Here is a 23,407-nt window from a genome sequence, read left to right on the forward strand (position 1 = left end):
TGACTTCCTCTTTGTTGGGATGCATCGCTCCTGAGCTTGGAGGAGGTGATCCTTGAATATTACCCAGCTTTCTTGGGCCCCTCTTCCCTCCAGGGCTTTGTCCCATGGCACTCTACCAAGCAGATCCCTGAAGAGGCCAAAGTCTGCTCTCCTGCATTCCAGGGTAGTGAGCTTGCTGTGCGCCCTCCTTGGTGCCCTCAGGATCTCGAACTCCACCATTTCATGGTCATATTAGTTGAAGTCATTTTGCTACTAAAGAAAGGAACAAATGACATTACCCAGTTGATATAAGCAGTCATCCAAGGTAGGTCTTGCCTAATGAGTTTGAAAGGGGTCTCCCACCTAGAGTAGTCTCACAGAACCTGTGACACACAACTTGTTAGTATCACATCATGAGTTTCAGTATTACAGTGTACAAAATATTCCATGTTTGACATAGTCTTCTCTTGACTGACTAGCTTTGAAACAGTATGATACTGGACGTTGAACATGCTTTGGTTTTTGCAGTTTGAATCCAGTACTTTCCCCTTTCTTGAAGTACAGCCTGATATTTAGACTTCCTACCTGTGTCTAATCTGCTTATTATTTATTACTTATTCTCTATTACTGGAAAAAATAGTAATAATACTGGAAGGCAGCATGAGCCTTGCTGAAGACAGATTAATGTTCTGTCATCTGGGAAAGAAACATGAATTGTCCCCAGCTTCTTGGAGAGCAGGAACATGGCAAAGGGCAGACAATTGTTCTGTGCCTTCTAGGAGTTATGAATACTGTGTAAAAAATTGTCCTTCATTCTCTGGTAAGCACGTGCACTGCAATAACTGTCACACAGGAACAATTGGCTGGTTTTAGTTATCTAATGACTTCTCATGAGAACACTTTAAGAGCTTGTTGAGCTTAGAGATGTCGTCTCAGATACTAGATAGCACCTGAAGACAGCCAAAGCTTATGCAGTATTTCCCAAACAACTTTTGCCCTCTCTGTATCTCCCAGAGAAGCCTTTTCCTCTCCAAATAAACACCTGGCAGGCTGCAAGCCAGTGAGTTGGTGAAGAAGCAGCCAGCCCCAGGGAGTGCAGGTCTTTATCACAGTAGTGTTGGTAATGCTTTGTTTTCTTTTTTAGCAGCCCAGTAGCGTTGGGAAGCAGGTTTCCTGCTTATGTGCTTGGATTGCCTTTCTGTGTCTGGTTTAGACATTAGGAATCGGCAGGTGATAGAACAGAAATGACAACTGGGACAAGGATGCTGAGAGGCACTCTTGGCAAGAGGGTACAGCACAGTGTTGAGGTGGGGCGAACAGAAGGAAGCAGGTCCGACACTGCAGCAGCAGGGGCTGAGGAGTGGATACAGCTTTGGCACGTCTGCTGGTAAATGCTTCATTACTAGCTGCTCAGCAGAACTGGCAGCGGATGGTAATGATGTCCTCAGTTGCCATCTCCTTCATTTACTCATACCCTCAAAATACTTTTCTGAAAGCATATTGTGAAACTCCTGTTGTTGTTCCTTATGTCATGGTTTGAGCATCTCCTGTACCTTCTTTATTTATTCCCCAACCATACCATAGAGGAGGATTCAACCTGTGAGATGTTGGCATATGAAAAAAACAAAATGGCACAGAAGGTGACCTGGGTTCTGTTCACAGGACCATCTATAACTAGTGTCTCCCAGTCAAATTCACCATAGAGAAAATAACTTTCACTTCTGTTCATCATTTGTCAAGACAAAGGAACTACAGGCATGCTCACAACTTTCTGAGAAATCAGTAGAAAGTCCAATAAATAGGAATTCTGCTTGTTTTGTGGTTGTCTATCTAAAACCAGGTTCCATTTAGTTTCATTTTGTTTCATTTAAATGAGAGTTGGAAACAGTTAAATAATACTGTGATAGTATATTTGTAGTTGATAACTTTGGTGCTGACATAATACATTTGAAGGGGTTTTGGAAAAGCCCCTGTAAGAAATAAGACTCTGACTTCGTAAGCTACTTATGCACATGCTTAAGTTACTCAATTTTCAAAATTATGAACATGTAGATTGGCGTTTCTCTTACTGTTCAGCTTTCCCTCAGGCTTGTTAAGGCAAAGGGTAGGTGTTTTATTTTTGCAGTAATTAATCCTTTAAACTTATTGCTTATATGAACCTACCACGAAAATTATTTTGGAATGTTTCTAGAAATCTTATGTTGATATCGTATGTACATACTTATACATAAATATGTATATGATTCTGGTACTGGTGTGTATATATATGTGTGTATATATATGTGTGTATATATGTAGTACCAGAATTATGTACACTGTGTATATATAAAAATATATTCAGAAATAAAACTCTTCTCAGAGCAGCAGAAATGAAGAACTAAGAAAGGGCATATTTTTAAATTAAAATAGAAACACGAGTTTTAAAAATTAAATGAAAAGCCACTGGTAGTATAGTTTCCCCTGAAAACATAAATTATCCTCAGGCCTGAACACTTCTAAGTACTCAACCTATAATAAAACTCACACTGACTTCAACCTGAGCAGGAATGCAACCCTTTAATAATAACGAAAGAATAAAATACATACAAGTATGCTTGCCTCCTGTTTCCAGATAAAATACCTGAGCTTAGTGCTGCAACAGTGACATCCAGTGACTAAGCCAGTTAGTTCTAGACTCGGTCTACATTTGGGATGAATGTTGAAGGACATGGATGGTAAGGGAGGCTTTTTTACTAAGATCCTTAGTGAAGCACAGGACTCATTGAGAGGTTAAACAGACACTGCATGAGAATGCAAAACATGATAAATAGCTAATCTAGAAAAATTATATAAATGTTGAATTAACCAATGTCTGTTTGAGAACTAGACATCTGCTGAGATAAGTGGGGAATAAATTATTTCAAAACAATGCTTTGTCCAGTGAGGCAATTTGTTTAACAAGACTGTGCAGCATTTCATACCCTTTTTTATTATTAAACAATAGCAACAAAATTCAGTAGGTAGTACTTCTATTATATTTTGCTTCAGTTATGATCTACCTCAGATCTAAATATAGCTGTATGATGGAAAGTTCTTTCCATTTTTATCAAATTAATGAAATAAAAAGACCAAAAAGAATTAAGGAACCTTCCTTGTGTAGGGAAGGTAACAAAATGCTTACTGCCCTTTTACATGAGAAGTCCCTTATTCTGTATCTTGGTTGAAGTCAGTGTGAGTTATAATGAAATTCAAACCTCATATAGCTTCTGGCTCTAAAATTGAGTGACATCTGGTACTGACCTGATCCCCTACTTCCTCAGTTGTCCAAAAGGTTTTTAATTGGAACTGATTCTTGAAATCTCCACATCATTCAGAATGTTACATGATATGTTTTGTACTTTCTTATTATTGTAATCATACTACAGAAGTAGCTTATCTCTGCACTTTTCAAAAAGGAACTAATTATTTAGGAGTTCAACTTCAAAACATGCTCCAAGTTGCCTATTTTTTTTACTGTTAAATTAATGAATGAAGAAATAAGTATATGAGTTATGTAAGCTTGTAAGCAAAAAGAAATGCACAGAAAAACTGACTAAAAACTAAAAGCACAGTTTTAAGAATGAGCTTACAAGTTCATGAAATGGAAATCATGATGTGTTTGCTTGCTCTAGATGCAATACTTGCTCTAGGCCTCTGCCTCAAATTACTGGGAGGTGGAATAAAACATCAGGCTTACTCTCAATTTTTTTTTAGAGTGGTATAGACGACAAGAATGGGAAAATTGAAAAAATGTATTAAAAGGATATATATGGTCATTTCACAGAGTAGTGTGGAAGTAAATTTACCGTGATACACCTTTCAGCTCAAAACAATGGGACACATACTGCATTCCTCAGAAGTGTGGTCCACAAGCAGACCCAGCTCACTAAATAGATTGAGGGACCAACACTCACGAGGCAGTTCATTCCATAAGTATAGGTAGTTTATCATAAAATGGATTCTAATGAAGTACTAGTTGAACAAAAGCTCTGATTCAGCTCAAGTTATCCAGGGGAAAGCTTTTTGTTTTAATATTGCCTTTTTGTTTCAAAGTTGATTTTTTTTTCCTTGAAAAGCAGCTTTATATCAGTAATACTTTTAAAAGAATTGGAAAGGAAACAACTACTCAGCTTAAAACAAGAAATGTGAAAGTTTGTCACATCTGTCCTTTGGCAAGAGGCATTGGTTTGACCAGTGATACCAGGAAAAGAACAAAAATAGTCACAGTTAGTCATAGCTCCATTGCTTCTTCCTGCTTGTTTTAAGAAGTTTTCAAATTAGTAAAAATACCATGTATTTAAACCCCCTTAATCTGGTATATACAAAGTAATGTTATATTCTGTTAGTATGCCAATACTGGGTTTCTGTAGGATGGAAGAAGATAAACAGTGTTCAGCTTAAAGAAAAGCATAATTTTTAAAACAAAAGAAGGACTTTTTTTTAGTCCTGGATTTGATGGAAGGATAAGAATACAAACTTTGCCCAGGAGCAAGCACAGCGGCATCAGCTGACTGCAGAAGCAGTGTAGTTTTTCTGGGCAAAACGGAAGTTTAATTTTAAGAGAACCAGTTGCTCAACATAAGACAACTGGGCTTGGAAATCAGAAAGGCAGATGCTGAATGTATTTCTTGCTTCTTCTCTAACAGATTTGGTAGTTCAGCTGGGGATACTTTTCAACCAGTAAGAAATTGATCTGATAATCAGTTTCCTCTCATCCATCACTGCTTCTTTTCCTGTTCTCACCCCTAAAAAAACCAAAACAAATTAGGATAATCCACTTATCCAACTTACCCTTGTTAGCCTTGCTAAATGTTTGACTTTCAAAGCAGAAAACCCTAAGACATCTGTGATAAAATAAATTTGGATGTAAAGCCTGAGAAACTTGTAGATTCTCTTCCCTTTAAAATAGTTCCTACATTTCCATCAGTCAACTTCAGTAATATTGTGCCTTCTACCTTTGAAGTGAGGACAGAAACAAAGCCTGTGTTTTTAGAGTTTCCTTATTGTACTATCTCAATATTCTGCTATCAGCAACAAGTCACCCTCTTTGTTCATTCTAATTTCAGTCTTTCGAAAACACTTGAAATAGCCATGGTTTTTATATAAGAACAGGAAGTTGCAGGAAAGAAGAACAGTAAGGGGGAAAAGAGGAATGTGTTATAGAGACAGGTTTTCAAGGGCCAGCTGCTGGGTTCTGATCTTCCTTTCACTGAAGAAGATCCTTCACTTTCACTTCCTTTCATGTTTTTTTAGGTGGTTTTTAAATATTAAATGCTATAAAGAGCACAATAAAAATAATACAACAGATATAAAACAGTAATAGAGCCATTTGCAAAACTCTTATTAAAAGGAACTTATCTTAAGTTCCTCTTCTAGAACCTGGTTGGGGTTTTGAAGTTGTATGCCATCAACATGTAGGTGACCTCAGCTGGAAATGTAGGCATATACTTCAGTGGCCTCAAAAAGATCAGCTAATCTTAAAATAATGTAACACTTTTAACTACAAACTGACTACTAATAGTGCAGGTGTGGAGTCTGTGATAGGTAGTTGACTGTCCCCTCATGTAAGTGTTTGCTGCGGCATGTACACATGGGAAACAGCAACTTTCAGTGCTTTCAGAAATTCTGCAAGAGCAACAACCTTGCACTGTGTAAGATGATTAGCGTCTGCGCTGAGGAAAAGGCCCTTGGGAGGTTTTAACCTGTATGCTGACAGCGACCGCTACATCTTAGCTCTGAATTTAAACTCACTGGGGCAAGCCAACAATGCTAGTGGTATTTTTCCCGTAAGCTTGCTATCTAGTTCCTTATGAGGATTCGGAATACCCATACTTTTTCATCCAATTCAAGTACCAAGTAGAAGTATTAAGTTATGATGTAGTTTGTTGAAGGTGGGAGACAGGAAGCTCTTGCCTCCGTGAAAATTTTTAAAGAACTAAGCAGTGGAAAAATGAAGTGGCATCACTAGGGGGCAACAAAACATCACAAACATCTATGTTGTTAAAGACCAAGCAATGTCACACCCTCGCTGAGAGAGGCATTTGTGTCATGACCTGAAGAACAGCTTGTGTAAGCAAATGGTTTTGTGTTTTTCCAACTGTGTTACGTAGTAAATCTTGCTTCAGGGATGATAGAACTCAAAAATATATATATATATATTTTATATATGCATACACAAAACTTTTCATATAGTTTTGTGCTGCTTTTTCTCTGTTCTGGTACAGTAAAACAATAACAAGATTGGACATTTTCATTTCTGAACACCATGTATTTAGCACTGTGGTTAAGTATAACATATTCTGCTAAACCCCATCCACTTTGTACAAATAAAGATGCACAGTATAGGAGAATTTGAATTTGAAGTTCACTGTCTTTCCCTCCATCCCTTTCAGTCTTGGCATGACCACCAACCCAAACTGATGACAGATTCCAGAAGACAGTGACGCTGCCCCAGTCCTCTGAAGCTATTTGGTTAGTTATTAGCCCTTGTCTTCCATTTTCATGATGTCTTGCTGTCACTAACAATACTCCCAGTGTAAAACCAGTAATAGCTTGCCACACTGCGGTGGAAACGTAGGCTGTGGTAGTACCATGGCAGATGATGGAGGGAGGAGGGTGGAGTATCTGACCTGAAGTCACTGGTTGTGGGTTGTAAGCATTTTTCAAAGCCTAAGACTTTTACCATTAGGATTGTTGGCCTTGCCTACCTTCTGCAGACCAGTAGTCAAGACAGAGCTCTAAGCTAGGGGGTGTTCTGGATAGATAGCACATTCTCTCCTGTTTTTGCTGTTGGAAAAAATGGAGCTGTCACCAGAAAGAGGTCAATAGTGAGAGCTACCAGTTGAGACCCTGGAGCCGAAGGATTTTTCCTGTATTCAGATGGTAGCCAGTGTGCCTTTTCAAGCAGTGTCTGTTCATTCATCAGGTTTGTAACGACGCTGACCTCTCACATAAAGCTTCCTCCATTTTTTTTTTTCATTCCCTGATCTCCCAATTTGTGGGTAGCAATTCTATGCACTGTCAGAAGGCTAAAATCTAATCATCTCAGCTTTGAACTCTCCAGAGCCAAACTACCTTTGAGTATTCCAAGAATTTGTACAAGGCATTTTTTTACGGCATCTCTTAGTTTACTCTACCTGTACTGTTGCATATATCTGTTTACTGATACACAGTGAGGCATGGAGGTCATGAAAAATGGAGCTGTAAGTCAAATTTTTTTGTTCATTCAAGGTTTGTAACGACGCTGACCTCTCACATAAAGCTTCCTCCATTTTTTTTTTCATTCCCTGATCTCCCAATTTGTGGGTAGCAATTCTATGCACTGTCAGAAGGCTAAAATCTAATCATCTCAGCTTTGAACTCTCCAGAGCCAAACTACCTTTGAGTATTCCAAGAATTTGTACAAGGCATTTTTTTACGGCATCTCTTAGTTTACTCTACCTGTACTGTTGCATATATCTGTTTACTGATACACAGTGAGGCATGGAGGTCATGAAAAATGGAGCTGTAAGTCAAATTTTTTTTTTTATCGAAATGCAGTATAAACTGTGCTCACGTCAAATTTCTTTATGGAAGTTCTCAGTGATATGAATGATCTGGAATACATTCAGTAGCGCCGGTCTTGTTTACTATCCTTCAGACATTCCTGCTGGGCCTCCTCTGCCCCTCTCCAATCTGTGATGTTCTGGGGTTGTAATCCCTCAGTAAAGCTATCCTGGCTATAGAAAAATCATATAAATGCTCTCTGGACTTTCCTTTGACTGTCAAACCCAAGTAATTTCAAAATAGGCCAGCAGAAAGCAGCCTGTAAAGGAGGCTGGAATATTAAGCTTGTACTGGCCCTGCTGCATGCCAGTGTAATCTGTGAAAAACAAGCAGAATTTGGTAGCTAGCCTGCTGATGTATGTACTGTAAATGGTCTTTTCTCACACTGATTCAATAACATGTACAGTTCCTACTATTGCATAACTGGCCAGAGCTTGACTCTGTGGGTTGACCTCAGAAGTCATGGGAAATGGTGATCTTCCAAAATGTAATCTTTGTATTGGCAATTGATTCATGTAGCACATGCTGTAAATAAACATGAAGAGAGAACATAATGATAATGTCATAGAAATTCCCTAAGTAAGGATTCTTGGGTTCTTCAGAACAGCAACAAAGCTTAATAAAAGTAACTACAGTTACGTGATATCTTAAGGAGAAGCTAGGTTGGTGAGTTCTGTGATTTGCAAGTTTTACTTTTTGAGAGATTTCTAGACTCCCATAGGACCTTAGAAAAGTGCTTTTCAGTGACTAGTTTTAGAGCTCTCAGATTTCATCTCGCTGATCTCGAAAGCTACGTCTAAAAAGAAACAAAAAATGTTTTTTAGAATTGTAGGGACTTTTTCCACTGTGGACCTATTGACAACGGTCTTAAGCTATCAGCAGGTTTCAGGACAAGCCAGGGGTTAGTGTGATTGTCTAGGACAGGTCATAGCTGAATGGAATTCTTTGATCCCACTAAAGGTTCAAAACAGTTTTATTTCCATCTTCAAAATCTGATTCCAGTTTCAGCTGAAGCTTTTTATGTTATGGTTACAATGCAAAGGAGTCCAGAGACCCTCCTGACAACTAAGTTAGGAGGACTGCACGTGGGAACTGGAGAGACATTAACAGGATAGAAAGCAAAAATATTAATCTTAAAATGAAATACTGTTTCCTTTGAATTTTTCTTTTGGGCATGTGCTCTTCATACACATGTTGGTATTTTTACTCTTATCCTGTTTTATTACTTACCAAAGATTTCTTAATCTAACTTTTAATCAAAATAAGGGGTTTCATTCTATGTCCCCCAAAATACTTTTCTTTATATGTGATTCTCAACTTATTTGACCAAAAGAAGACAAAATGTGTTTTAAGACTGTAGCATTTTCTTGTTTTTCATGTCTGTGTGGACTATTTCTTTCAGAATTACTTTATTATTTTGTACATCAAATCTGAGTGACTTGAGTGGGATTTTGCGGGAAAAGAAAGAATGATGCTGACACATTATGACACAGTTTGAATGTTCACTTTTAAAAAATATATATTTCTTATTAAAACCAAAAAAGCCCACTTGAAGTTTTGACCAGGTCAAGTCCCTAGATTAGGAATATGTTTTCATGGACTGGTAAATTCAGACCATTCAGCATCCGGTATGACTAAATATAAAGCAGCTCCTCTGTAAATGCCTGGTAGAGTGGAGCAAATTTGAAACTATATCTGTTCATCCACATAGATGCATTTTAAGAAAAGCCAAATGAAGAAGTATTTCATTTTTTGGAAATCTAGTTGGTTTTGTTTCTATTATAAATAAACAAACTGAGATTTCTTTAAATCGTGATGTCATTTTAGTACATCTGTTTTGGGCTGTCTTACTTGTGACCTTTAAAGAGATTTATGGATAGCACTGCCAGACACCAATTCTTAATACATGGGCCACCAAAATATGTTTTTCAGTGGCTCGGTGTCACACAAATGACAGACTGACCATTTCCATTTAAGCAACTTCTCCTGAGCTGGGTTGCTTCTTGCTTTATCTGAGCTAGGAGTTGGTAATTAGTAACTGCATGGTAGACTCCCACCACCAGCACTTAAACCGCCCCTTTACTTTGTGAGTGCTTCTAGTCCATTTCAGGACAGTTAATCCATTTGATTATTGACCCAGTTAATAGTCAGTAGACTCAGCTGACTACTGACTTTGCCCTCAAAAGGATTACAGACATTCTTACGGTCAGGAGCAACAGGCAGGAGAGCTAAGAAGCTGCCAGGAGCACTTCTGCTTGTGTCAGAGATAGCTAATCTGTTATCTGACTATCAAAAACTTCCAGTCTGTTTCAGGATGGTGATGAACAGATGAATACAAATCTTCAATGAAAGTGATTTAACTCACCTGTTTGTCTTTGCCCTGAAATAATTGCAATTAGTTACAGCTACTAACCATGTAAGTTACTGTTCTTCAGCTCTTACTTCTGTCTCAGTTGCTGTTTAATTCATTAACCCAGGACTAGGATTCTGGTCGTCTATCTCTACATCCACAAGTTACAAGGTCTCAGTCTTACAACTAGAGTCCCCATCCCTGTCTTCACCCATGGTACTCTTAATGATGCTTAACTTTAGTTTTAGCACATACTAGCGTGATTTGTAAATAGATGGTATGTTCTAGCTGAAGGCAGAACAGCCTTTGTAGTACAGCTCCAGATACCGTGATGAATGTAGCCCGGATCTAGAGTGAAGACCATGGCTTTATTTAAAAACGAACAGTCAAACAAAAACCAACAGTAAACTACAACATATCTCTCTTAAATAGGCAGCGAGTATGGCATCCTCATGAGCCATATCAAAGCCTGCAAGGTACAATCAATAGAGTATCCTACAGACTGTCTATCATCTTTAAAAGTGCATTTCATTTTAGCGAGTGCTGTTTAGAAAACAGTTGCTGTAAATTGCAGGCAGATCTGAAAACTTTAAACAGGAAGCGTCCCTGCCGCTGCTGCAGATCTCTGACTTCTACCCAGAGTGAACCCATGTGCTCTACAAAAAGCAAGAAGGAGTAGCTGATTAATCCACAGGCAGGAGCCTGCTCTAGGAAGATCAGGTTGCAATCCTGCCTTTGTAGCTTTACACCACACCCCTTCAACGTGAGTTAGTAGGGGAGGATCATATCCAGCACTGATTCAGGAATTCTTTCTTTCTCCAAGGACTGTTGCTAGGAGTTTGGTGAGTACTTTGTAACAGACTTTCAGTTTTACAAGAGAGCGCTTTTTTTTTCTTTAGCTGGCAGAAAGGAGTATCTACTGTTATGTTTTCTTTAGAATGTGGTAGATGCAGTAGTCAGATGTTTACATTCAAAGTCCAGCAATGAGTGCTGCGAAAAGGGAGACTTTTTTCCTCTGTAAATTTGAAACAGTAGGACAATGAATATACTGTTATGATTACTAATACAGCTAGTCCTTTGTTGTCAGAATGTCAGACTAAGATATTTTGAGCTCCGAGATAGTTCTTTGAAAGAAAACCATCCTAAAGGTGAATATGTTAATTTTGATCAATAGCTGGAGTTTGGAAAAAAGCTCTTGTTTTTTAAAACAATTTCTCTGCTACAGTAGCTCCAAGGAGGCTTGATTCAGACAGAGTGGTCTGCCAGACTATTTCAAATCCTTCCAAGGCATGTAACATTTGAAGCAATTAATATTTTGAGAGGTATGAGAACATTTTAGGAGAAACAAATTAAGCTGATGCTACTATAAGCCAATTTCACTCACAGTGTATATTGAAATTCTCAAGAAACTAAAACCACTTGAACTATGAGGAGGGTAGTGAATGAGGCTTACAGTGGTGGCAATGTAACAAACACCACCCCGCCACCCCCAAAACCCCAAAATATTATTGGTGATTTTTGTAATAGTTTACTTAGAAGAATTGACATAAACTTAATTTTCAGTAGCTGTGTAATGAAAAACAGTGATACTAGCCTGTACTTTAAAAAAAAAAAAAGTTAGCTAAAATTTAAATAACTATGTTTTAGAAAATCTAAATACAATTTAAATGAGGAAAAGGCATGTAACAATAAAAAAGTGGAGTAGGGAGAACTAACATTTTGGATGGGGGGGAGTCTGTGAAAGGTCAATGTGACTCAGTACTCTAGAAATTAGTCATCAAAGTACTTCATGGAAAACATGTAAAGATATAAACCTTCCTTCCTGAATGCCTTATGGACAGACGCAAAGACAGGAAGTCCAGCTGTCAGTATAGATATGAACAGCAAAGGCATGCTGTAGGAATTGCTAGGCACCTACTTGGGAAAAATTGTCAGCCTTTTCCCTTTGTAATCTTCTGCTCATTCTTTAATTCTACTAGGAGGGAGTTTGTGATTGTCTGTGAAGGCAGCAAGTATCTATATCCACAGTAAATTAATTTGGATTATTGTTTAAGCTGAATTTGAGAATGGTAATCAAGTTTACTTTGTATGTAATGCCCACAATTAGAGCAATATTGAGGAGGTAAAGATGATTAAAACACATTCTTCTCTGGCCTTTTCTCCTGTCAAATTATGTCCCACATGAAAGAGTTCATTAGAAACTAGCCATGTGGGCAATTGGTTGATAAATACGTGTCTTTAAAATTTTTATAACTTCTATGCTGGAGAATCTCCAAGCGTGCTTTAAATTGACTTTCAGTAATCTTTATGTTTAGCCTTACGTTGTGCATTGCATAGTTTGCAATCTGGAGATTTAATGCATTTCAACTGTCTGGTGTAGTTATATGACCTTTAAAGTGCATTTAGCCTTTTAGTGCAGTGCCTGCATTTACTAATATTGCTAAGGAAAACTCACCTAGCTAATATTCCAAACACAGAATAACTGGAAACTGAAGTTTTATGATCTTCTTGACTCAGGGCAGGTAGAACAATCAATGGCATTGAATTTATCTATCCTTAATCTCATCAGAGAGTTAGTTTTGAAAGTCTAATGGTAAAAACTTATAAATTGTTGTTAACTATTTTAGGATTTAGTGTCAGATCTAAAGGGCAATGAGGGAGAGTGTACAAAAAGGAGGCAGAGTTTCTGTCAGAGAGGAAATTCTGAGAGATTGGGGAAAAGTGGCCCAAGATACAGTGTGTCTAGGAAACAAAGCAAAGGTGTAAAAGAACAAGCTTCCTAGTAATAGGCTTTCAGAGGACATGTCCAGAGCCTTTAATGAGTTTGAAATCTCACCCCTAGCTAGGCCAGACCCACAGTCAGAGAAGGAGAGTTACTGGATTCCAGATCTAGCTTCAAGGACTGTTTATATGTTTCTCCAATAACCCTTCCAAGTTAAGTGCATAAACAGGAGCAGACACTAGCATTCAGATTGTCTGTTCTCCAGTACAAGGGCACTGATATCCTTTATGCTATTTGTGTGACCCTGTGGATCTTGAATGACTTTTAGGGCAGAGAACACAGATTGCTTTCACCGATATATCAATGGGATTAGAATAGTTTCTGGAAACATGAATATTAAATCTCCTCTGGGAAAAAAAAGAGACATTGACACTGTCTTTCACATTCTGGGAAGCTGCTTTAGCACCTACATTTACTTTAAAAAGGTGATTCTGGCAATAACTCTCTTCTACATTTTAAAATAAAGTGGTAGCTGCTTGAAGTGCTTTGTAAATATCATGATTTTGTTTGTGTGCATTCAGTATCTTCTGAGTATGTCTGCCAGAGAGAGTCAGAGCGTGTGTACAGGAACAAGAAAAGAAATTTTAAAATAAAAAAACAGAACATCAGTAGAGCTTAGGAGCCTCAAGAATTACGTGAGTCTCATATCTCACACTTTTGGAGCAAACTGTTTAAAATCTGTCTAATTCCAGTACTTTCTGTTGCTCCTTGTTTGGGCTACATTCTGAACAGTCATATTTTCTCTCTAAGAACTGGGAGAAGCTAACAGTTCCTAAAGAAACCAGAACTGGATAGATGTTTTGAAGATGGGATCTTGATATCTAAAGCTGTTCTTCATACTGAAACCAGGGAGAGCTGTCTTAAAAAGCAGGGACAAATTACCTACTTCTGTGTGTTTCTCTTATGAAACTGTTTTTACTTTACAATAGGGACAGAGTGCCCCTGGGGACAGAATGAAGCAAAACCATATGGGGAATTGTATAATTCCTTTCCTCTCATAGTTGTTTCACAGCAAAATAGACTTATTTTTAGTCCTTTTAATTTTCTCTTGTAACTCCTCTGTTCGGTTTCCTTAATTACATCCTGTTGCTGTTAATACAGCTGTTCATTTTCCATCTGTAGTATTGTTGTCATCTTCCCTGACATGTGCCGTTCATAACTGAGTATACCTCTGAAGTTAACTCGTTAATTTGATTTACTGTTTAGTGAAAAAATAAAACTAGGCATTTGAACATGTTGACCCAGGATATGATCTGGACACAAGAAAGTTCAACCTTCTTCCAGAAAATAGAGCATTCCAAAAGAACTGATTTTAAAACAATTCTATTGAAAAGAGCAATTGCAGCAAGTGAATTAGAAAGACAAGTATTATATGAAGGAAATACTTAGCTGGCACACTTTTTATGAACATCACAGAAAGGTCTGCGGAAGTGCATTAGCATTTTCTGCAAACATTTTCTACTTTAGCTGAGAAGCAATCTTTTTCCTCTATATTCATACAATCTTTAACATAATGAGGTCCTGGACAATGATTTATGCTTTCATCAGTCAGAGAAAAGGTAGTGTAGAAAGATGAGGCTAAAGTTTTCTGTGCTCTGAGACGCATCTGATGAATGCTCTACGTCCACAGAAGCTGGCACTGCCACCAGAAGTACACGATCTGTACTATGGAGGGAGATGAAGGGGATGTGACCTTTTCTTTTCTATGGCAGTGTTATTTCATGTTGGTTTTAAGTATTTGTAGGGTGATAATCTGAAGCAGTCTGAATCTGGGGGTATTCCCACTGATGACAATTACAGCACTGTGTACATCACCTGTGTGATGATCCAAAGCTCGTACATCCATTGCAGTAGAAATTTATGTGGTGTCTCCAGCTGGGAAAATAGACAGGGTGAGCTAAACTTGCTTGAGAAAGCAAGGAAACTTGTATTTTGATTTTTGATATGCGTGCAAAATGTAATCTGTGTGATGATGAGGTTACAAAATGTTAATAGTAAGATATGGTAAAAATCAGCCACGCGAGATATCAATGTGGAAGGTAGTTTCCTCCTATGCCTGCCTGTTATATTTTCAGTAACTGACAGCTTCGCTTTAGTGAAATCGAGTAGTTGTGTTTCTGTAGAGTGTACAATGTGAAATTACGCACAACTGGGTTGATAACAAATATACAGCACTGAAATGACTCTCTCCGTTAGAAAAGAAGGTTGCGGTAAGTTAACTGACCTCTAAATACATGACTATTTATCAATAAGCACAGCTGAGATTTGAAAACATACACTATACTTTTCAAGTCCAAACTGCTAGAAAAAAACAGGCTAGAGGCTTTATAATGTTAATGTTGGGACTGCCATGCTGTGTTCCTAAAACCATAACTCATATTGCTGCTTGTCTGTTTTGCTAGTGGCTTTTGTGCTCTGAGAGTAGCTATTATTAGGATGCTGAAGGCATTCTCTGTTTGAAAACAGGATTGTATGACCTATATTTTTGCTACAAACAGGTAGTTTCTGTCCAAGTAGTACAGGTTTGAGCATGGTGGGTTTGGTGTTTTGTTTTTTAAGATTTGTGAAATTCTGTAAACTAGTAATTTGGTTTAGTCCACATTTAAAAAATATTTTGGTAGGAGCAAAAGAATATTTCCTTTCTCTGTTGAAAGCTACATCACAATGAAAACAGGCTGTAAATGTGGAGTAGAGATTTACGTCGGCTTGGGATGTGGCATGTCAGATAGATGCAGTTGCCACATCTAAATAAATAAGTGGTTTATTTCTTTATTTCTGTTTGAATCAGTCTTCTGTGAGGTGGAAAGTGAAATTCAAATAATGTTCTCATTATGTCCTTCATGAAAAGCTCATAATGTTGGGTCCTGTGCCATGTGTTTTATTTTGGATTTTTTTCCCTATGGCTGGTAGAAGGAGCTACAAAATCATTTGTCATTCTCCATAAAGGTATCACTAGTAGTTCTATGACTTGATGTAGGCAAATCCAGTGTTCCTGTGAAAAGTGCAGCTGTTTTTAAAAATCACTCTGAACTTCAGAGTTTATAATTCACTTGGACTGTTGCATCAGGTGCTCTGCACTGCATGATCAGGGAGTTAGGAAAATTACTTGCAGGCTACTTTTGCCAAGGCATACTCTCACCATCTCTCTGCCTTCCAGAATATATCCAGTTCCCAGCTCTTGGGTGATGGATGTCATGGATATGAGGCCCGGACTGAGCCAGGTGAGGAGAACTCAATGGAGGAGAAATTAGGGTCCTTAGCTGTGTCACAAGAGAAGCTGAGTGGAGACAGGATGGCAAAAGTACCTGCTGCCAGGTGTGAGCTGACTAGGAGAAGGGAATAAATAGGTCCTGGAGCTAAGTTGGGAAAATGGAAAACAGTTTTAAAGCACAAGCGAAAGGAGTTGACAAAGGAAAGTGAAAAGGTAAGAGCAGTCTATAATTACGTAAAATAAGAAGGGTGTTCTTGTGGTAGGCTTATTAATTTTGGGGGATTTTTGTTTCAATTTCAAAACATATCAATGTTTTTTTTTCAATTAGTTTATCAGTTGTGTTTGCAAAGCAGCATTTACAACCTTAAAGCAAACAGAACCAAAGTGGGTTTGTTTTTCTAAATTTTCACTCCCCAGTTTTCACTTCATTTCCTAGTTTTCACTTGGTAATCTAAGAGGCTGGAATAGTGCAGCAGCAAGTCAACGTTTATGTTAAATGATGAAAGGTTGGTAACCAAGCAAAATCCTCTTTCACAACAAGAGGGAATTTTGAAGTTCTTGGAGGAATATGATGGAGTCTCTGGTCTCAGGACTGATACAAACTGTTAGGGCTGCTACTGCACGGCACAGGAGGGAGATAAGTTGGGGGGGGGGGGGGTTGGATTTTCTCCATAGCTCGTGCTTTCAATCAGTAATGTTTGCGTGCTGATGATCCACAGTAGACTGCCTCCCTTTTTATTAAGTTACTGTGACACTGCAAGGCTTTGCTCTGGCAGAAGTCAGTTTGAATGAGAGACCAGCACTGACTCTGGGACTTACAAAACTATGTATGTATCGTCATTCTTTGTTCAGTTTACATCAGAGCAGAGGTGATAGAATTCATACTTACTTCATTCTTCATACTTACTCCAAAGTAAATGAAAAAACATGATGCTTCAAACAGCTGCAAAATAGCACATGTAATAAAACACTTGTTAAGGGAACTCACTGACTGCCAGCTGGGAGACAATGCTGCAGGTACAGTCTAATTAAATCTCTGTCATACAAGTCCTAGTAGGTAGTACAAGATATTATAGGGCAAATATAATGCCTGTGAAGTATAGTGAACTGAAAAAGGTCTGCTTTTATATCAGAGGTGCTATAATCCTGTCTAATTAGTCCTTTTTCTCTTTAATTTTAGGCTGTGCTAAATTCAACCTCTGACTTTACACGTCCTATCTCCTTGCTATTCATTCCTCTATTTACTTATATCCTTTGCCTTCTTTTCTTTTCTTTTTTTTTTTTTTTTGTGTGCTTCCATTTCCTGGGTTGTCAGTGTGAATGAGTCACTTCTACAGTCATTACAATGTCACTTTATGCCATTTTCTAAAGCTGGCTTTTTTTGGCTACTACCGGAAATGCTAGCTTTTATTTTGCCTTTTCCAGTTAGCTAGTTAGAGATGAATACCATGCTGAAGAAATGTTTGCTTCTACACATTCTGGTAACTGTAGAAATTGGTGTTGAAGAGACTGCTAAGTAAATATATATACACACATAAAAGATCTGACTCCAGAGGCTGCAAACTGCACAGAGAACACACCGAGTTTTATACTTGACTGTCTTTAACAAAAAAAATCTTGAGGGCTTTCTCATATTTCTGTGTTTAGGTGTCAGGATAAAAATGGCCTGGTTATAAGACCAGGTAATAAGGATCTACTACTGGGAACTTCCTTGATTTCTTGTGGTCTGCTTTGTCTACCTATATTCCAGCTTGAGGGAAGCTAATGGCATTTTTCACAAATGAAGACATTTAATTAAACCAGTAAATAAATCAGTGTCAGTTATTACCCACAGATCTTTGATCCCCTTTGTCAAGTAACTTAGACGTTGTCTGTTGTAGATATAAAAATGTCTCATTCAAAAGGTAGGTAGTTTGGGAGCAGTAGAGTGCCAGTTCCTAAGGAAATGTCTTAGGAATTTATGAAAACTGCATTAATGACACTTTGATGTCAAGAACAGCCGGTATTAATATTGGACTGATTCTTGGCTGTCCTAAATTAGAACCCTTCTGGAGTAAGGAGCTATATTTACTCCCAGAGATTTTCAGAATTTGGCCTAAATAATCAAACCATTTAACATGAATCTTTTAAACTCAAAACATTTCCTATCTTTCCCACGACAGACAGTCCTTCACAAATGTGTGCATTTGATATTCTACTGAGCCAAATGTCATAGATGAAGTATTTTGAATTGTGCTTTCCATATAAATGCAATAAAAAATAAACAGAATGCATTAAAAAAGGAAATAAAATCAATATCATAAGAGGCTTACAGCTTTAAAGTTCTGTTACTGGGCTGCTGAAGATTAAATCAGAAAACTTGGACTTTTCTCCAGGGTTTGGGTTCTTTAATGAAAAAGCAGTGCCAAGTTCACTTTGATCTTGGATCTTACTCTTCCTTTAGGAATTATAAGAAATAATTAAGCTACAGAAGGATTTAAGCATTTCAGTACTAAAACCTTCACCCCCTTCATCCCACCTCCACCCATACCTGACACAATGTTCTGGGAATGTGTGACCTTGGGGGAAGGTTAGCAAGAAGCTAAAGGAGATTACGTTTGGTCAGTAGACTTTGCAGTAAGGCAGATATGCAGTTATACAGCCTAAATTTTCCCTCTTGGGAAATTGCCCAAGCATCAGGAAGCCCTGCTTTTCACAAGATACGTTCTTCAGGGTAACGTAGGAGTTGAGTGGAAGAATAGAAATACTGTACCCTGGTAAGATTTTTGTTCTCTGTACAAATGCACTAATTTATCCTCATAATCACAGAGTGACAATTATATACGGTAGTTCATGTTATACTAAATTCTATTTTTAAAGAGTCATCTTCAAGTGAAAAATAGAAACTTATTGAGGATTTCCATTTTTGGCTGATTGTTTCCTATATTTTTCTTCTATTTGGGAACAGGCTTTTGGGAATATTGGATGACTAAGTAAAAATGGATTACTAGATTTTGCAATCTAAATCTATACTCTGCAGAATCCTGGAAGAAGGAACCAAGGCCTCAACTTGAGTGATCCAAAAGCAAATTCAAATAGAATTTTTCTGAACTAGTGAGAGTTTTGCCATCGTGTTTGGAAAAACTCAAATATAGAAAATGAGAGCCCAGGGGCAAACTTTGAATTAATCCATGGGCAACTGAGGTCGGGGATAATTTGCAAGTTCCTTTATGAAGGGTCACAACTGTGCCAACGATTACAAATTAAAACTTCTAAGGAAAACAATGTACTTAGAAAATTACCCTTTCCCATGTCATTTCAAAAACTAAAATTGAAAGTGTATTTTGTAATTTTTCATTCCCATGAACTCACAGCAGCCAGGCAAAGTGTGAAAGCTTAGGATCTGTTATTCCTATATATCTAAGTATATATATCTAAGTATCAAATCTGAATATTTGATGATATTTCTGCTTTTATTCAGCCTAGATGATGTCAAACTGTCACCAACTTTATTTATATTACAATGCTAAGTACTTATTCTTGTGCAGTTGTTTGAAATTTTTTACTTAATATTTCTCCCCATACAATTTTTCTTAGTTGTGGATTTATTTTAACTTTAGTTAATGTCCAACAAACATCATAACTCGGATGTCTCTCAAATCATAAAGATAATCTTAGACAACTTCAGGTTACCTTGTACGCAGTTGTTTTGTTCCTCTTTTAAAGCATGACTGGACTTTTTATTGGGGGTGAATAAAAAGATTTGCTGTAACTATTTCTCTAACCTTTGGATAAAAAAGTAAATTTCTTCCAAGGCCATGTACCACAAAGCTTTGCATGGAAGAAAATCTGGTATTAGGCCAAATGCATCGTAAGAGGTAGTCTGTTCCTGGCAATCATAGAATGGACTCTGAAAGCTGAAAAGAAACATTGTTACCTCTAATCACTTTGTGCAGAAATACAGTCAATGGAACTCCTTTTTAAGATGTTTTCTTGGTTTATTTTGGATTTCTGTTATACTCTTACATGGTATTATTTTGATATGTAAAAAGCTTTGCTTATTACCTATGTGATTTATTTCTAGCATCTGAAGTCTAAGACTATTTTTGCCAGGTAGTGTATAAAGAGATCTATTTCTGTGGATCTTTTGGCATTAAACTTCACCCACTTTCACAGAAGCTGATCAAATTCAGGGAAAACTTCCTGAAGCTGTGACAGTAATTTCAAGGTTGCCCATTGCCCTTAGTCTGGAACAGTTACTTTGCTTTCAGTTTAAGTTATAGTGTGTACTGTACTCAGAAAAAAATGAAGAGGGAATATCTGTTCTTTGATTGATTGGAAAACTTGAAAATTACCTGAATAATGACAAGAAATGCTGAGAACATCCCAAAGAGAGAGCATGCTAATGCTAATGTTGGGTGCTTAACTCAAAAGTATGCAGTGGATAGCAATGAGCATTTCGGGAAGGACTCTTCCTTTCCTTTAATAGTGTAATATTTTAAAAAGTCAGTGATGAGATACCATTGGGACAACAGCTGGGAGGAGGATGGCATTAGAAAATGGAAATAATTAACTAGCTCATAATTATCACATATAAATAAGAGACTTCCAAACAGACTGACAAAAGAAGTAAGGCAAATGAGAGCAGATGGGGTACACAAGTAAATGTAAACAGCATTAATTAATGTAATTAAGTCTAAACATCTGGCATGTTAGAGTGAACTGATAACTGATAAATCCATAGCACAGTGCCATGATTTTTTCCTCTGTGTTTTAGCAATATTGTAGGGATATCCTCTGGTCAGCCAAGCGGCCCATAAGTAATTCCTCAAGTAAAGAGGTTGGGGAAAAATTATTTATGGATTATTCACTCTGAATGGAGCAAACAGATTACTAGAAATTTGTCGCTGAGGAAAGGGGAAAGATAATACCTTATTAGATTAAGTTTTAATATGTAAAACAGTATAGGAATGTAAAACTCGAGCTCTAGTTAGAAGCATGAATAAGGACACTACTTCTGTTTCTTTGAAAAATACCTGAAAATGAGTGATTGTAGCTCTTGCATGTTTTCTCATTTTACATAATGTTTCAGAATTTGTAACAAGTTGGTTTCTATTCCAAGAGTAGTTATTACATCTCTAGTAGAAAGCAACAATTTCTGAATTTGTTCATAGAAGTAAAAAATAATATTTGAGGAAAATAGTTTACATAATGTTTCAGAATTTGTAACAAGTTGGTTTCTATTCCAAGAGTAGTTATTACATCTCTAGTAGAAAGCAACAATTTCTGAATTTGTTCATAGAAGTAAAAAATAATATTTGAGGAAAATTTGTTTAAAAATCATGATTAATAGCACAAAATGAGATCTGAATTATTTTGCCAAACTTTATCTGGATAAAGGATTTTATATGTCTACGTAGAAATTAAGCTTAAAAATTTAGCTTAAACAGAATGAAAGACAAATGCATTCTTTTTTTTATTTTGGCAGGAAAGCATTATGATGCAAAAATTAACACTGTCATATTTTCCGGCTAACATAGAAATTCCTTTGATCCCAAAATTCTGTTCCTTTACACAAAAAAAAAAGAATGAAGACACCTCTCAGTGTTTTTCACTACAATATATACTGAAGCCGTCCAAAGGGAATTGTCAATTTAAAAAATTATCCAAGTAATTAGTGCTACTCGTGGTCTGGTCTGTAACTTCACCAAGACTTATTTTTAAGAACGCGTTTCTTTTTTACTACACATGCTGCAAGTTAGGAAAACACTGAATATGCAGGAAGGAAAAATTGGTAAGTTGTCAAGAGAGAAATGAAAACTCTGGCTCTGATGTGGTGTTGAAGATACAGCTGCACCTTCTGGCTCTGGCACAGTTCAGAGCGGCTGTGGCAAATTGGTTAATCTCTGCGAATTTCACCTTTCTGAGACATCGTTGCTTGCTAGTGTTTTCCTAGATACCATAGCTATGATTTACTTCTAACTTCATAGACAAAGATATATCACTCAGAGAAAAGTTTTATCTGTTAAACGTGACTTCTCTTAATGTCACCTGCCACTTCAGCATCATCTCTTTAGCCTTCCTACTATAAAGCTGTATCCCAAGCACAGTGACAGGTCATCTCATCTCCTCCCACAGGCCCTCCTGCCCTCACTGTTTTAGGTGATGCAGACATGCTATCTTCACAGGCATGTAAACAAAAACGTTAAAGACAAAACAGCGTCTGAAAGCTAGGAACTTCCTAGTCCTTAGATCTTTAATTTCTATTAAGTTAATATTAATTCACCAAAGTTTAGTATCGTACTTTAAGAAAAGGGGATATCTATAGGGAATCTAGCTGTTGGTAGCTAAAGGAGATATTGAGCTTATTCTCTAATTAGAATTAAAAGATACTTAAGGAACTTTTAGTTAGTTGGACTTTATGTATTTCTAAAAAAGTTACAGCAAAAGTTTTCCAGAGGTACTCTCATATGTGCATGCATAACCTCATCTTTGGCAACTTGAACATGCCAGCTGCCATGGAATAAAAGTATTTTCTTTGTGTGAATGCCTATGGTTGCACTGATCCTATGTGAAAAATAGTAGCTCTGCACTTAAGTGAGGTATTCAATATTAAAGGGATCTACAAGATACAAAATACTTCTTAAACCATTGAAGCCCACGTTGCAAAAAGTTCACTGACTCCTATGAAATGCAACTTACGCAAAAGTCCACTATAAATTGATGGGTAACTATAAATTGATGAAATATTTGTTAAAAATAGAATCCTATGTTTGTGGCAATGAATCTAGGATCTGCAGACAGGGTAAAACTTATTTGGAAGGACTGGACATGCCAGCCAACTATACATAGTGTAAAACTGATCAGGACGTTAAAAGTACAAAGTGTTACATTTTATATCATGTATTCTGGGAGGTGATTTCAGTTGTGGCTTAAAATAAAGATAATAGCAGTGCCTCATCTGTACTGGAGATGGGATAGAAGACTTGCAATCAGCTGAGCACAACTATAAATCTTGTCTTGTTTTTCATTGTGCTTACAATATAATTATACTAACATAACTCACATTCTTTCCAAAGCTCCCAGTTTGTATGTACCCCTATGGCTATGCACTACCCTGCTAATGACTTTTGCAGAGCACTCAAGGAATTTGATTGAAGTGTATATTGTCATTTATATGTTGTACAGGAAAGATGAAGGGAAGAAAGAAGGGATGTCCCTTACCTTTAACCTTTATCTTGCTGTTCGTTTGTATCACTGGGCATGCAACTGCTGACTTAGATGACGGCGAAGAAGAGGAAGTTCTGGGTAAGAGGTTACAAAAATGTCACATAAAGCTATCTCAAATATCAAAACTCACTATGTTAAAATGCACTGTAGATGTAATTCTGTACTTGAGAATTTTTCTGGGAAACTTTTGAAAGTGGAACTAAGCTAAAAATGCACTAGTTTCTAACTAACAGGGAGATGCTCAGAATTTTGCATTAAGCTCTAGCAAAATTGCCTTCTGTAAAGGCTTCTGTTTCCCATGCTTTTTGGAACT

The 23,407-nt window shown here is 37.2% G+C and overlaps 1 protein-coding gene across 3 annotated transcripts in view; it reads left to right on the plus strand.

Annotated features, from left to right (window-relative positions):
* Positions 1 to 10,536: 10,536 nt before the first annotated feature.
* Positions 10,537 to 23,407, plus strand: part of TFPI (tissue factor pathway inhibitor) — a 47,073-nt gene continuing 34,202 nt past the window's right edge. For 2 of the 3 annotated variants that reach the window (XM_009290965.2, XM_009290966.2), the window contains exons 1-2: positions 10,537 to 10,734; positions 23,053 to 23,172. In XM_009290965.2, the coding sequence (XP_009289240.1) occupies positions 23,058 to 23,172 (115 nt within the window). In that variant the 5' untranslated portion in view covers positions 10,537 to 10,734; positions 23,053 to 23,057. Of the gene's footprint in view, positions 10,735 to 15,885; positions 15,896 to 23,052; positions 23,173 to 23,407 lie in introns of those variants that run through there. The other variant, XM_019475038.1, reaches the window with a different exon arrangement.

This window comes from Aptenodytes forsteri, unplaced genomic scaffold, assembly GCF_000699145.1.
Source record: "Aptenodytes forsteri isolate BGI_AS27 unplaced genomic scaffold, ASM69914v1 Scaffold318, whole genome shotgun sequence".
In the NCBI taxonomy this organism is placed as follows: domain Eukaryota; kingdom Metazoa; phylum Chordata; class Aves; order Sphenisciformes; family Spheniscidae; genus Aptenodytes; species Aptenodytes forsteri.